This window comes from Microtus ochrogaster, chromosome 19 (genome assembly GCF_000317375.1).
Source record: "Microtus ochrogaster isolate Prairie Vole_2 chromosome 19, MicOch1.0, whole genome shotgun sequence".
Lineage (NCBI taxonomy): Eukaryota > Metazoa > Chordata > Mammalia > Rodentia > Cricetidae > Microtus > Microtus ochrogaster.
Genome location: NC_022021.1, coordinates 8,589,927 through 8,604,598, shown reverse-complemented (window position 1 = coordinate 8,604,598; position 14,672 = coordinate 8,589,927). Strand labels below are relative to the sequence as shown.

At 46.6% G+C, this 14,672-nt stretch overlaps 1 protein-coding gene across 4 annotated transcripts in view; it reads right to left on the bottom strand.

The window, feature by feature from the left end:
* Rasgrf2 (Ras protein specific guanine nucleotide releasing factor 2) overlaps positions 1-14,672 on the bottom strand; it is a 226,012-nt gene that overhangs the window by 21,054 nt on the left and 190,286 nt on the right. For all 4 annotated transcript variants that reach the window (XM_013349696.2, XM_026783773.1, XM_026783775.1 and 1 more), the window contains one exon: positions 173-285. In XM_013349696.2, the coding sequence (XP_013205150.1) occupies positions 173-285 (113 nt within the window). The remainder of the gene's footprint in view (positions 1-172; positions 286-14,672) is intronic.

Below are 14,672 nucleotides of genomic sequence, written 5' to 3'. Positions count from 1 at the left end.
CAGATCCCAAACTGTTTCCACAAAGCAGAAGATAGAACACACCTCGCTGCCGAGCATACAACCTCTGGTACCCAGAAAGATCTCAAATGTATCCTTCTGGCCCGGCAGAACCCATTTTCCATGAGCAGAGCCCAGTGGATGCAACTCCATCAGCAGCTGCCCTGGCCTTTACCTCAGGATGTTTGCCGTGGCTTTCCTTTCTTGAGGAAGAAGGTCTGGGTCTCGTAAAACTTCTTCTAGTAAGTTTAGAACATTTATTTTAAGTTCATTGTTGAGTTCAAAATCCTATAAAATAAAAGGAATCTTTTAATATCATCATTTCCAGGGTTGGCTCTATGTCCTGTGATGCCTTTCTTTGTGATCGATTCCCCAGAAGCCGGGTCTGAAACTGAAATGTATGGCCACATAGCTCCTCACTGTGTGCTCCTAATGGTCCTGAGGAGTAGTCTGGGCTGGGGCTGTGCTGCTATATTTCTGACAGCCCTCCCCCCACAGGATATAAGAGCATGTAGCCAAGGTTGAATACTATAGCTTGTGGGACACTATTTGGACCTGATCTCAAGCAGCCATTAAAAAGCTCCAGCAACCACCCCTCCCAGCCTCTTGTCTCTAACCCACCCTCCCCCATCACACCCTTCCTCCAACATATGCTTGGAAACACTGACTGGACTTAACACACTTAACCCTAGTGGGAACATGTATTTCCTTGGCCTGGAACATTATGCTACTTCTCCAGGTGGATTCTCATTTATCTCTCAGGCCTAGGAGTTGGTAACTCTGCTGGAGTCCTTAAATGACACAGTGGGGTGGAAAGCCTTTCTCTTGTGCTCCGTGGAGCACATAACTCGCTATTATCATAATTTAGTGTGGCACATTTTGAAGATCAATGTAACCTGGTTTCCTACTGGACCATGAGTAATCAGAAACAGGAACAAAGCAGTAACTTAAAAAAAATATTTGTTGCAAGAATAAAATGTGTTATTTGGGTGTTAACTTGGATGAAGATAAGCTAGGGTATTAATATCAGTGTGGTTATGCTTGAATCTACATAGCCATGCTAAGGGAGGAAGAATAAATGATACTCAGAAACAGATGTGGTCATCCAGAGACAGAGTGACACTGGTGGAACAGATTATGAGCAGACTGGGGAAGAATGGATCATAGAAACAAATAATGAGTGATGAATAAAAATCAATAGAAAGAACGTGTGAGCCATTATTGTTACAAAGAGGGAGGGATGACTGGATAGATAGGTGACTGCATGGTTGTGGCAGATGGATGGATGGGTAGGTGGGTGGATGGATGGATGGATGGGTGTATGGGTGGATAGATAGATGGGTAGGCGGATGGATGAATGGATGGATGGATGGATGGATGGGTGGATAGATAGTAGGTGGATGGATGGATGGATGGGTGTATGGGTGGATGAATGGGTGGATAGATAGATGGGTAGGCGGATGGATGAATGGATGGATGGACGGATGGATGGGTGGACGGGCGGATGGACGGACGGGTGGATGGACGGATGGATGGATAAATGGATGGGTGTATGGGTGGATGAATGGGTGAATAGATAGATGGGTAGGTGGATGGATGGATGGGTGTATGGGTGGATAGATAGATGGGTAGGTGGATGGATGGATGGATGCATGGATGGATGGGTGTATGGGTGGATAGATGGGTAGGTGGATGGATGGATGGATGAATGGATGGACGGACGCGCGGATGGACGGATGGATGGATAAATGGATGGGTAGATGGGTGGATGAATGGATGAATGGAAGGGTGGGTGAATAGATGTAGTAGACAGATGGATGGGTAGGTGGATGGATAGGAGGGTGGGTAGGTGGGTGGATGGATGGATGGATGGATGGATGGATGGATGGATTAGACCTGGGGACAAAGTGGATGTCCTCACTGTGACCACTGACTGGATGACTTATCGTCTGCAGGAATACACACTAGTTGGAGCACTGCACCAAAATGAGCTGTCCTAGACGGATGGCAAAGCGGTTCACAGTAGAGATTTCTGCTGCCAAGGCTAGTGATCTGAGTACAAAAGGAGAGACACAAGTTGTCCTCTGGCTTCCACACATGTGTGCACACATGCACACACACACATAATAAGGTTTCCCCTAGATTTGATCCTTCTGTCATTTTACTATTGACCTTTCCTGGACTGTAAAGGGTGGGAGGAGTCAGGAGGAAACAAATGCAAACACACCAACAAACACGGCTCCAGGTGCATACTACGCTGCTGTCTTTCAATCTAGTGACTTTCCACTGACTTGGAAATTTTTAAGGTAAAGCATCAGGAGACAAACAGAATAAAGATGTGAAGTTGTGGCTCCTGCACTCTTTTATTGAGTGAGTTTTGATGGACCATCTCCTGGCGGAGTGATGGGAACGTCGGTGTTCAAAGCCAACCAAGGCTACCAGATCTACAGGAGGGCTCACACTCATAAGCTACTAGTCTGTGTGTACAGGCAGGAGTGGTTGCTACCCGCAGGAATCTGTTACAATTACTACAGCACGTTCTATTATAATACTTGTATTATTGTATTATTAGCTGTATTATCCATTCCTATAATTACAGTTTAACATTAAAGAAAATGACTATGAGGAATTAACCTTCTGAATCATCTTTAATGGTTAGAAACCAACAGCACTAATGGCAATTAGTTAAGTAAAAAGAAACCAGTACAATTTGACTATATATAATAAATTAGGGCCAAAATGCCCTTAATTTTATGAATTGAAGACATTTTAAGACTCTAACCTAATTTGTATTGAGAGTTTGTACATCTTAGTTCCATGACTAAAGGAACAGTAAGCTATTCTCAGAACTTCACTTTGACTGTTTCCTGACAGTGTTATCTCTTGGCGAACACGAGCCAGTGGGGCCTGAGGGTTCATACAGATGTTCATATCTGTCCTGCCTCGTTTTTGCCAACCTGACATAAGTTAGAGTCATCTGAGCGGAACCTCAATTGAGAAATTGCATCCATAAACTCAGGCTGTAGACAAGTATGTAGTGCATTTTTTAAATTAGTGATCAATATGAAATCAATAAACTAATGGTGGTGCCATCCCTGGGCTGGTGGCCCTGAGTTATTCAAGAAGACAGGCTGAGAAAGCCGTGAGGAGCAGGCTAGTAAGCAGCACCCCTCCATGGTCTCTGCGTTGGCTCCTGCCTCCAGGTTTCTGTCCTGTTTGAGCTCCTGTCCTGACCCCCTGTGATGATCAACAGTGATGTAGAAGAGTTAAGTGAAATCAAACCTCTCCTTGCTTTTGGAATAAACCCCACTTGGTCATGGTGTTTCATCCCAGCAATGGTAACCCTAACTAAGACAGTCTCTCTTATTAATATAATAAAATAAAATGTTACTTACTTATTGCCCAATGGCTTCTCATTGTGTGCTTTCCATTTAAACTGTGGGCAGGGATAAGCTAGTTATATCTTGCCGCTCTTTTTTTTTTCCTTCCTTCCACCTGACCCCCATCTCAAGGTAGAGTTATTTGTATTATTTATTTATTTATTTATTTATTTATTTATTTATTTATTTATTAAAGATTTCCGTCTCTTCCCTGCCACTGGCTTTGTAAGAGCCTAGGCAGTTCTGATGCTCAACTTACTAGACCTGGATGGAGGTGGGGGTTCCTTAGGTATTTGTATTTTTAAACAGTTAGCGACCCTGTCTACTTCAGTCTCTCTGAACTACCAAAGGCGCTCACACCCACCAGGAGCCGACTTCCTTAATGAATATTTGATATATATTAGCGAGTCTTCACGTAGCTATGTTGAGATACTAATGATGCAAATAACCTGATTCCCATAAACAGCACGATTAGTGTGAGGGACACCAGCCTTCTGTTCAGACTGTGCTGAGAGCTAATTAGTGATTAGCTAGCATCCTTGAACAGCTGCTGGGCTCCTTCCTGGGCGCAACAGGGGTTGCTCCGAGGCCCCAGCACAGCAAATGTGGATGGTCTCCCAGACTCGTGCTGAGTAAGATGCTGAGAAGAAGCGATGACGAGGGTGCAGTCCTACACAAGTCATTTATACAGCTCCTGGCACACTGCAGAAGAGGGGACAGGGAAGATGTAGGAGCTGGGAAACAGGGAGGAGGGCAGAGAAGCCCCATCCTCTACACACAACACAGCCAGTGTAAGCATGAACTTAGAGCAGCCGCAATGATTTGCACTGGTCCTGCGCAACAGTCATCCGTGGATGAGCAGGGACACGGATGCTCATGGGACCCCACACCTTACTGCTCACCTACAGGCTAAGTATGGGCTGGGGGATGGGAAGGGGACTACTTTCTCCAGTTATGTACCCTCTGGAAAGCCCGTCAGACTCCAGTGGATAGTTCCAATACCAAGGCCACACAGAAGGCCCTAGTCAAGCCCGGAGGTACACAAACAAAACAAAAGAACATGAGCCTGGGAAAGAGATTGGTAGGGAATGGGACTTGGATAGGGAAGGGAGGAAGAAGAGAGCTGGGATGGGAGTCAGAGCAGTCCTAATACATTATATACATGCATGAAACTGTCAAAGAACAGACTGAAGTAACAAACAGGATCCTGACACATAACTTGTACAGGAAAATTAATTTTAAAGTTTTAGTAATTAGCACAAAGGTCATCATATAAACAACCTTTTATTACTGAGCTACTGATAAGCAGTAAAATAAACCTAATATTCCTTTGTAAAAAAAACATTTTTAAATGTAATTTTACCCTTTTAAACTTTATGGAAACTACTGACCTGATCAGCCCTTTAAAAGATGGGGGTGATGCCGGGCGGTGGTGGCACACATCTTTAATCCCAGCACTCGGGGGCAGAGACAGGGGGTGTCTCTATGAGTTTGAGGCCAGCCTGGTCTACAAAGCCAGTTCCAGGACAGGCTTCAAAGCTACACAGAGAAACCCCATCTTGAAACAACAACAACAACCAAAGATGAGGTGGACAATCAGCTGGTGCCTGTCCATAGCATGACATATGGCTGCATTTGAATATTGGGTCTCATGCAACATGGTTAATATAAACAGATTCTCTGATACCTCATAAAACGGTGAGGTTTCCCTCCTGAGTTTTCTTACATTTGCACAGGGTTTCCACCACAAAGCACCCTATAAATCCAGTCCCTCCTCACCAGCTGGGCTACGGAGGAGGCAGGAGACAGAGGCCAAGTTCTCAACATCCCTCATAATGCACGGACCACCAACGCTGAGGAAGGGTAACCATGGAAGCAGGAACACAGGGTGTCCATCCAGCTCCTGTCACCTGTGCCGCTCAGACTCAGGCACGTTGGAGTCACCAGGGCTGGGACTAACCCCGATGGTCTGGACCAGTCATCTGGAGAGGCAATGGGATCCTGGGAGTTGTTTAAGATTGTTTTGTGTGGATGAGTGTTTGGCCTGCATGTATGTGTGTGTGTGCCATGCATACATCTAGCATCCATTGGAGCCCCTGGAGCTGGAATCACAAATGTCTGTGAGTCACCAAGGTGGGTACTGGGACCCAAAACCCTGGTCCTCTGCAGGAGCAGTAGGTACTCTTAACCACTGAGCCACCTCTCCAAGATTCTGCCTGTAACAAACTCTGCAGTGATCATGTTTTATCAGCAAGACTTTGCACTACTTTTGTCTTATTTTTAAAGCTGAAGCCTTTGAGGTACCCACAGGATGCCATGATATTCAGAGATGAACATAAAAACACACACTGGCCAACTGGATATTTTTGTTTGAAGTGTAGAATATTATTTCCAATCAAAAATAAATGTAAATTAGGAAGGAAAGACATTTCCCCATATTTAAGTCCAGAGATGGGATATGTATGTCTGGCTAACTGCATTTTATTGTAGAATGTAATTTTGGCTGCTTTCCCCATTCCTTGGTCTCAGCTCAGGCTTAGTGGAGCTCATTGCCCACAAGATGGCGCTGCGGGGCCGCTGTGCTCTTGGGAGGTAGCGGCCTTGATTCTGTCAGCTGTCTGGAAGGGAGCCACAGGGCCTGAGACCCATGGAAGCCACCAACTGAAGCTATAGCGGCAGTAGCTGCTTCCACGTGATTCCCAAGCCATTCTGCTCCAAATGAATGAATCAGAGGCGTGGAAACAGAAAATCGGCAGGGGGCAAAAAGAAAAAAAAATAGAGACCATTTCAATCTGCCTCTCATTCTTCTGATAACAACTGTTGAGCTAGTCAGTATTACAGGAAGGCAGAGCACAAGTTCGGGAGAATGGGTGACCGGAGGCAACACTAGCCAAGGATACCTGGAGCACAGGCTTGAGAAGATGGATGGGAGAGTCGAGGGGCTGTAGACACAGTCTAGGAACCAGCAGAGAGGAGGCAGCTAGGGAACAGGTCAGACGGCTCTAGGAGGAACTGAGACACTTACAGAGATTATCAGCTGATGGTCTTGTGACCCTCAGAAGGTCTAACAATAACCGTGACTCGGACTTGGACAGCTTGTCCCATGCTAGGTCCTAGTTGCTCTTCTTCCTTCAAAAGTGGTCTTGGGGCATAATTACATGGTTATCCCATTCCGAGTGAGGAAAGTCCAGATGCCAGAGTCTAAACCTCCGGTTTGAAGCATGCGCTCAATAAGAAGCAGTGCAGACCTGGACTCCTGTAATCCTGTCAACGTCTGAATTTCAGCTGCGATACCCGCAGCTCTTCAGAACGAGTTGGCTATGTCCCCACGGCAGTGTGACTGGCCTAGGGGACAACAAGTTAAGATGCAAGTGCTGGATGAATCTGGAACTGTTTGTCACTTGCACCAAGATCTTCAGACGTCATTCCAATCTAAACATGCTGGTTTGTGTTCATAAGATTTAACCACACAAAGCTGCAATCCTGGCTTCTCTGGAGCTGAGGCAGTTGGATTGCAGATTCAAGGTCAGACTCAGCTACCAATTGAATTCAGGGCCAACCTGGGCAACTTAGACCCTACTTCAAAATAGAAAGGAACCATGGGGCTGGGGTGGAGCTCAGTGGAAGAGTATTTGCTTAGGATGTTGCAAGGCCCTTGGTTCAAGCCCCAGTGCTGGAGAAAGGAGAAGAAGTGAAATCCATGACTCAGTGGGTTCAAATACAAGCAAACAACAGTCACGTTCCCCACAATGAGAAGCACTTAAAGGTTGACTTAAAGGTGTGTTACCTTTAGTTCCTCATCATGAGGACAGTAAGGGTGTCTCAAGCATCCTGAGCTGACCACACAGCATCTTTCCCTGCTTCCCTACTCACAAAATAGCCCGTATCTAACTCCTCTGTAACACGATTTAAATCCTTCATCTTGTATAAAGCTAACCTGTGTCGACAGCTTGAACATTCTAACAGTCACATTTGTTCCGTCCAGAGAGCAGGGTAACAATTAAGTGTATGCTTCATGTGGCCAGGGGACTCCAGAGCACCAGGGACTCAATCAGGGAACACAATTCAGGGAGAAGGAGGCTCGTGAGCAATCAGCACAGTGTATTCTAACAGTGGGCACCATGCAGAGTGGGGTAGATCTGCACAAACAAGTCTAAAACCCGGTCAAAGGTTCGTATGGCAGATGCTTAGAATGTAGCAGGTCCTAAACTTGGAGTCTGGGGCTCAGGTTGATGGTCAAGAAATTAAAAGTATTCTTCGGCTTTCTGTCTTCCTGAATTACACAAGATAGAGAATTTAAATTGTGCTATAGAGGACTTAGATCCCTATGTGAGTAGGGAAGCAGGGGAAGATGTTGTGTGGTCTGCTCAGGAGGCAGGCTTGGGATGCCCTTCTACGGCCTTCATCACATCATGATGGACAGAAGGTAGCAACGTGAAACCTGCCTGCTTTTCACTCTGTGTCTGCCTCTGGCCCGTGGGCTGTGAATGTGACCTTCCCAGCATCACACACTCATTGAAATGTTATGAGTAGCTGTTGTCCTTGCTGTTGCTTGAGACTTGACTATAGAACTGGAGCATGACTTTTGCAGGTGACAGCAATGTATCACAGTGTCAAAAACGGAGGCATGCCTGGTAGAACTTCAAAATAGAAAGCCAATCCGCGGAGGGGTTATCCTGGCTAAGAGTTAGGACAGGAGCCTTGGAAGGGCACAGGCTCACCTTGTCCCACCCCTGTCATCCTCAGGCTTGCCTGCGTTCACAACTCTGGGCAACAGTAAATCTGTATCAACTTCTCCCTTTGGAAACCCTCACTGTAAAGAGGAGGGGAGGCCAGGGTTCCCCAATATCCAACTAGGGAGGTATATAACCGCCTCTTCATTTGCATAATGGAGGGTGACAAGGGAAGACAGCAGTGTGAGCGTGGACAGCGCAATAGTGCCGCCCGTCTACACTTTCCCACACGCGCACAGTACTTACTAATCACTCCTTAACTGCCTTATCAAAACTACGAGGAGGAGCTGTGCACAGGGAACCGGTACTTGACGATCCCCTCAGAGCCTGCAGCCCAGGTACTAGACTAGACAGTTAACTCCCAGACTTACTAAGCACAGCCCCTTGTTCCTGGCTGACCCACACATATTTCTGGCTGAGCACAAGTCCACTGATGAACTAAGTCTCAAACTGACGATCTGGGAAGCCAGTCTGGCAGCTATGAAGTACTAGAAGGCAGAGTACAAAATGCAGACATGTAGCAAAACAAAAATCGCGGGCTGGAGGCCCGCCAATCCACCGAAAAGGAGGGCATCCCCAGAAAAGCATTATTTGGATATTTTCTGATGAATGGCTCTATGTCTTAAAGACTTACAAAAAGTTAGCCCCTGGTCCTCAACAGTGGAATAAAGAATTTGGACATACTGCCCCATAACTCTGAAATTAGCTAGTTCTCAAGCTAACTAAGCCTAAAAATAAATTAGCCAGATAAAAACATGTATTGGGAAGAGAGGGCCAGAGAGGATTTTTCAGATGAGTGTTTTCTATTAGGGTTCTAGTTAAGTGATTGATGTAAATGGATCAGACCTTTCAAGACAATAACGAAAGGGGGGGGGGAGAAGCCTGGAAGGGATTGTTCTTAATTTCAATATTTATAGTTGTTTAGTTGAATAATACCAACTGTCATTGTAATGATATTTGAGCTTACTTGTAATGTAAGCCTTAGGAAAACACTAGGAGAGGATGTGGTCCAGCTGGGTAGAAAGGATGCTGCAAAGAGTTTCAAGTAAATGTGCTTCTTTCCTTCCTCATGAAGGAGACACTTGGTTCATGGGATCAGAGTTGGGGGGGGGGGCAGGACACAAAAAGAAGGAAAGCAGGCAGCTGACGAGCCAGGGGCTGAGCAAGCCAGGGGATGCATGGATGTGGGATTGGCTTCTGATGTCACTAGGATGTTCTGCAGAGGTTGAGAGCAGTGGTCCAGGCCTGGACCATGAAACAAGGACGCATGGCATCCCAGTGCAGGTCTGGCCATCAATCCCCTGCTGAGGATGTGGCTGTACCCCACAGTCTCCAGTCACCCTTCTGAGAGCAGGGAGCTGCCAGTGAGAAGCAATAATCTGGCTCCCATGACCCCTTATCAGCAAACAAGAATAAGAATCTATCAGAGCAGTCAGATTTAATGTGTTAATTCTTATTGATTTCTTAGTCAATAAAATCCATTGTCAAAAGGTGAAGGGATCTTAGCAGTTCTGTGGGAAACTTTTAGCAGTTTTAGTAGCAGATGTGGCCACTAAAGAGAAGAAAATGTCTTCCAAGAACACTGGCATTTTAACTGCTTGGTTTAGTTCATACCAGCAACAAATTCTGCTGTGAATGCCTCACCAATATTAAGAAAGCCCGGAGAGCATAAGGGGACTTCAAAAGACAGATGGAGAAATGGGGAAGAGACAAGGTAACCCCAAAACTTGATTACCTGTTTGTCTGGACCAGGGAAAGAAAAAGAAAGAGAGAGAGAGAGAGAGAGAGAGAGAGAGAGAGAGAGAGAGAGAGAGAACAAAAGCCAACTGCTAAAACCAAATCCAAACAAACAAAGCACACACCAACAAATCCCAGAGAATCCCCAGGATTCACACACCAAAAGTAAACACTAACTTTTCACCTAATAGTTTCCACTTAATATTTTGAGTCTGACAAGTAACTCAGTTGTGCACAAGAACCCCACCGGGCAGTGGTGGCACATGCCTTTAATCCAGTACTCAGAAGGCAGAGGCAGGCAGATCTCTGAGTTTGAGGCCAGCCTGGTCTATAGAGCCAAAGCGAGTTCAAGGACAGTCAGGGCTAAAAAGAGAAACCCTTTCTTGAAACAATAACAACAAAACCATGCAGACTGCCTGCCCACATCACAAGTGAGAAAGCAGGCACACTCACACTGGAACACACTCCTGCTCAGTGGCCAGACTTCTTCCTTCGGAATCCTTTTGACCCAGGATCTTTAAGATGCAAGAGGAAATGTGATGTCCCTGGTACCCACTCAAAGGGTCGGGAGAGGTCTAAAGAATGCCACGGTCAAATGCTGTAGGAATCAAGGTTTTCATCAGACTATGGGTCTAGAAACCTCAGCAACAAGAGAAGAGGAAAAACAAAGCTAGGGCTAGGGAGCCGAGGGTAAATCAAGCATGTTGATGGAAAAGTACCAGAAGCAAATGGATAGAAGCAGGAATAGGCATAGACAGGAGGGGCTGAGCCCTGGGATAGGACAGACTGGCAGACAGCCAAGAACTGTCAGTAGAGGTGACAGCAGCTGCCTATTCAGTAGCAAGTTGTTTCTTACAAATTACATTCTCCCACCCACAACAAAAACTGTGCTGTGCTTGTCCTGGCTCAACCTCCACTCCAGAGCTAGAACAAAAGGATGCCTCTGAACTCTCTAGCTCTGATGCGACACCGAGTTCTGTGTTTTGCAGAGTGAAGCCAAGAAGCAGAAATGAAAGAGAGGCTTCTACAACTGTCAAAATAACCCACCGTTGAGAGGAAGGCTTGCACCTTGGGTCTCTCTGATCCCAGACATCTGCGAGCAAGTTTCCTATTGGCTATCACAGCAGTGCCCACTTCTCCATCTCCAAGAGTCCCTGGGGCACACTCCAACTTCTGGCTGCAAGACACAGGAGTCACTCTGGCCCTTTCCTCTCTCATGTGCAAGGAGCTGTCATCTTCTCCTGTGACCCAGTACAACAGTGTAACTGTGTAAAGGTTTTATTTTTCCATCCACAGGGATGGGTCCTCCTCCTTAGCTTCCTACCACAGTAGTGGTAGAGACCACATGTAGGGACTGCAAGAACCCGGGTCTCAGTGCTGGGTCCAGTTTCCTGCTGGATCTCTGGTTTATGTTAGTAGTGATTTCACTTCAATAAAGTGGTAACACTTCAGTGCTTCCACCATGCTAACTGCCCTAGAGATCAACCAGCCATATGTGCCTAGAAGCCCCTAGAAGTGCGGGCATGGCATTCTGTCTACCTGAGGTCAGGGTTTAGAGCAGACAGTGCTGCCCAAGGCAATCTCCACCAAGAGCTGCCGTCCATAACAGCCTCACTACCTGTCACCTGATGCTGTCCTCACATGACTCACAGGAAGAGGTGGCATTAGCCCAATGTTTCCAGAGGAAGAAATCCAGGGCCAGGGGCAAAGAGGTTCTCTGAGCCACATAGCCAGTAAATGCCAGAGTGGTGGTTTTACACTTTATTCCATACCCTATCCTGTCTCTGGTGTACCACCTGTAGTGGTGAGAGTAAAATGGCACTGTTCCCTGAGTGATGGTTGTGGGCAGTAGGAACAAGACTATGGTGGGCCACAAACGTAGCCAGTCCCAAGCAGGGAGAACCCCCAGTGACCCATGGGCCATGAGGGCCAGCAGGTCCTAGGCAGGGAACAACATAGCAGGTGAGAGACCAAGCCTAGAGAAGCCAGTCCCACAAGGAGCTGCAGCTATGGCAGGCGAGAGACAGTTGGATAGGAACACCATGCAGAACGAGGTTAGATATTTATTTAGTGGGTTATGGAAAGGAAGGGAAAGGGGAGATGAGAAGAAAGAGGCAGAGAGAGAAATAGAAAGAGAAATGGGGGTGAGAAGTGGGGGAGAAGTGCCTGCCTCAGCGGAGTGGGGGAGGGAATGGGTCAGGCTTGTCTCCTAAAGGGACAGGACAGACCATTACACCCCCCACACCCTCAATAAGATGATCCTTGTTAACACAGACTGGGAATGCCTCTCATGGAGTATTACCCCAGTGGTAACACTGGGCACACTCTCTCTCTCCTTCTTTCTCCCCTTCCCTCCCTCTGTCTCTATCGCTGTCTGTCATTCCTTCTCTCTCTGTGCCTCTCTGTCTGTATGTCTCTTCCTTCCTTCTCCTCTTTCTGTCCCTTTGTCCATCCCCTCTCTTTCAAGGATAAAGTTATGCAGAGCTGAACAGATTACTTTTCTTATTGTACTCACAGAATACCTGGCAGAAACCATGTAGGGAGGGAGGGGTTGGCCCTTGCTCACGGTTCAGGGATGCCTGGCTCACAGACCAGTGGCGGTGGCATTGTGGCAGGCAGGAGAGTGAGGCAATGCATTCCATCAGGCTGGCAGCCAGGAAGCAGGGAAAAGCAAAGTAAAAACCTTTCTCCTGCTCACTTTTCTCTTTTCATTCATGACAGGGCTGGAGTCCAGGGTACGGTGCTGCCCACAATCAGTGTGGCTCCTCCTTCTTAGTTAAACCTCCGGGGACATTCCCTCACAGTCACACCCAATGGTGTGCCTCAGTAACACCTTATGTGTCTATTAATCCAATTAAGTCAATCTGAATTAATTAGACTTTACCATTTAATCAAAATTAACTATCACAACAGTTCCCTTACAATAGGAAGAGAGAATATGCTTGTGGATACACACACACACACACACACACACACACACACACACACACATTGCACTAGAAACAGAATTCAAAGCAAGAACAAACCAGAGGAAACACAAGTAGACAGGTAAAGGTCTTATTCTGAATATATTAAAATGTACATTAGATTCATAAAGCTAACAGAAGCTGAGCAATGCTCCAGGAGACATAGTTGACAGGGAGGGGCCCCTATGTCTTGACCAGGGTGACATTTCAGGGAGTTGGTCACTATAGAGGTCACTGAGTTACACACTTCTGCTTGGTGCCACTTACGTGAAGTCCATCACAGCTCAATAAAAAGAAAGAAACCATATAACGGCAATACAAATTCAAAAGTGTTTCATTTCCAGATAAACAGGTCTTTTCAAGTTTGCCATTAAATTCACGTAAGCAGACCGAGTGGTTTGGAAAGACAATGTCTAGATTATTTGAATACAGTCTGTGAAAGGGACTTTCAAGAGAAGCCATATCTTGGGTGGCTTTATCGAGCAGTATTGGTGCCCTTGCCACAGTCTGCCGCCCTGGATGAGGTCCGGGAAGGTGCGGCTCTTCTCGGACCTTCAGTTCCAGCCACAGTCTCATTGAACAGTCGGAACGTGCAGTCCAACTAGTGACATTTGTGACCCTGTCTACCCTGGTCTGCTCTAAGGCTGGAAGACGACAGTACGCTCCCCTCACCTTTGCTGCGGCTGCAGGGGCTCAGGGGAATGAAGAGAGTTGTGAGAAGCAAGTGGATCCTGGCGTTGGATCCCTCTGGGGGGAGCAGGGCAGTGATTAACTTGCCTGGGGAATTTCGAAGGCTACTCTGCTGGGCACCTCAGGGCAGCTTACCTAACCCAGGTAATGCCTTGCCTCCCGTGCGTCATTTTCAAGTCTCCTCGGTCCTGAGCTTCCAATATCCCACTTCATCCAGACTCTTTCAGTGGGATTATATAACCCCTCCAGACTCTCCCAGTGGAACCAAATAACTCCTGCTTGGACAGGGAGCAGAGCCAGACTGGATTCCCTGAAGGTCTGAAGGTCTACTTCCTCATCATGTAGAGAGGGCCCCCTATTGTGCATACACAGCTCCTCACTGGATCCCAGCAAACACCTTGTACCTCTCTCCATCCAGGACACATGGCTGGTGACTTCCTTAAACTGTGTCTTCCATGGCTGCTGAGGAACAGTTAGTTCTGTTCCTTCCCCCGTGGTAGGGAACTGATCCTGCCGCTATATTGTCCTATCTTATGAACACAACTGTGGCTGGGTTGCTTTCAAGAGCTCTTTCTTATCCTCCTCGGATGGCCTGGTCTTTGTTTTCTTTGTTCCACCTCCTGAGGCTTTGGCTGAGTGTCTAAGGCTATCAGAGGAATCAGAGGGGAGATCCTGTTGTACAGGAATGACACTAGGCACAATGGCTGAGAGTGGCCACCTGTTCCTATGACTGGAAAAGTCTTGAAGTCAGAGACCATGTGGATCTTAGTGGCTCTCACACCCAGCGCAGCACACAGCCTTTGTTAGTAGATAAATAAGAGAGAAAACAGAAAAAAAGTACTAATGCTGTTCAATGTATAAATTCTTTGGGAGAAGGAAGTGGTTTTACATGACTAGGTCATTTGTCTGATCTCATGCTTTTAGGAGCTCTCCCTGAGCCCATGGAGAGGAATATCCGAATGGTTCCTCCACTGGCTATTCAGACATTTCTCTGAGTTAGAGGAAGAAAGCTGTAACCCAAAAGAAGAAGTTCAAATGGCCAAAAGACACCTAAGGTCATGCTCAACTTCCCTAGCGATCAGGGAAATGCAAATCAAGACAACTTTAAGATACCATCTTACACCTGTCAGAATGGCTAAAATGAAAACCACCAATGATAGCCTTTGCTG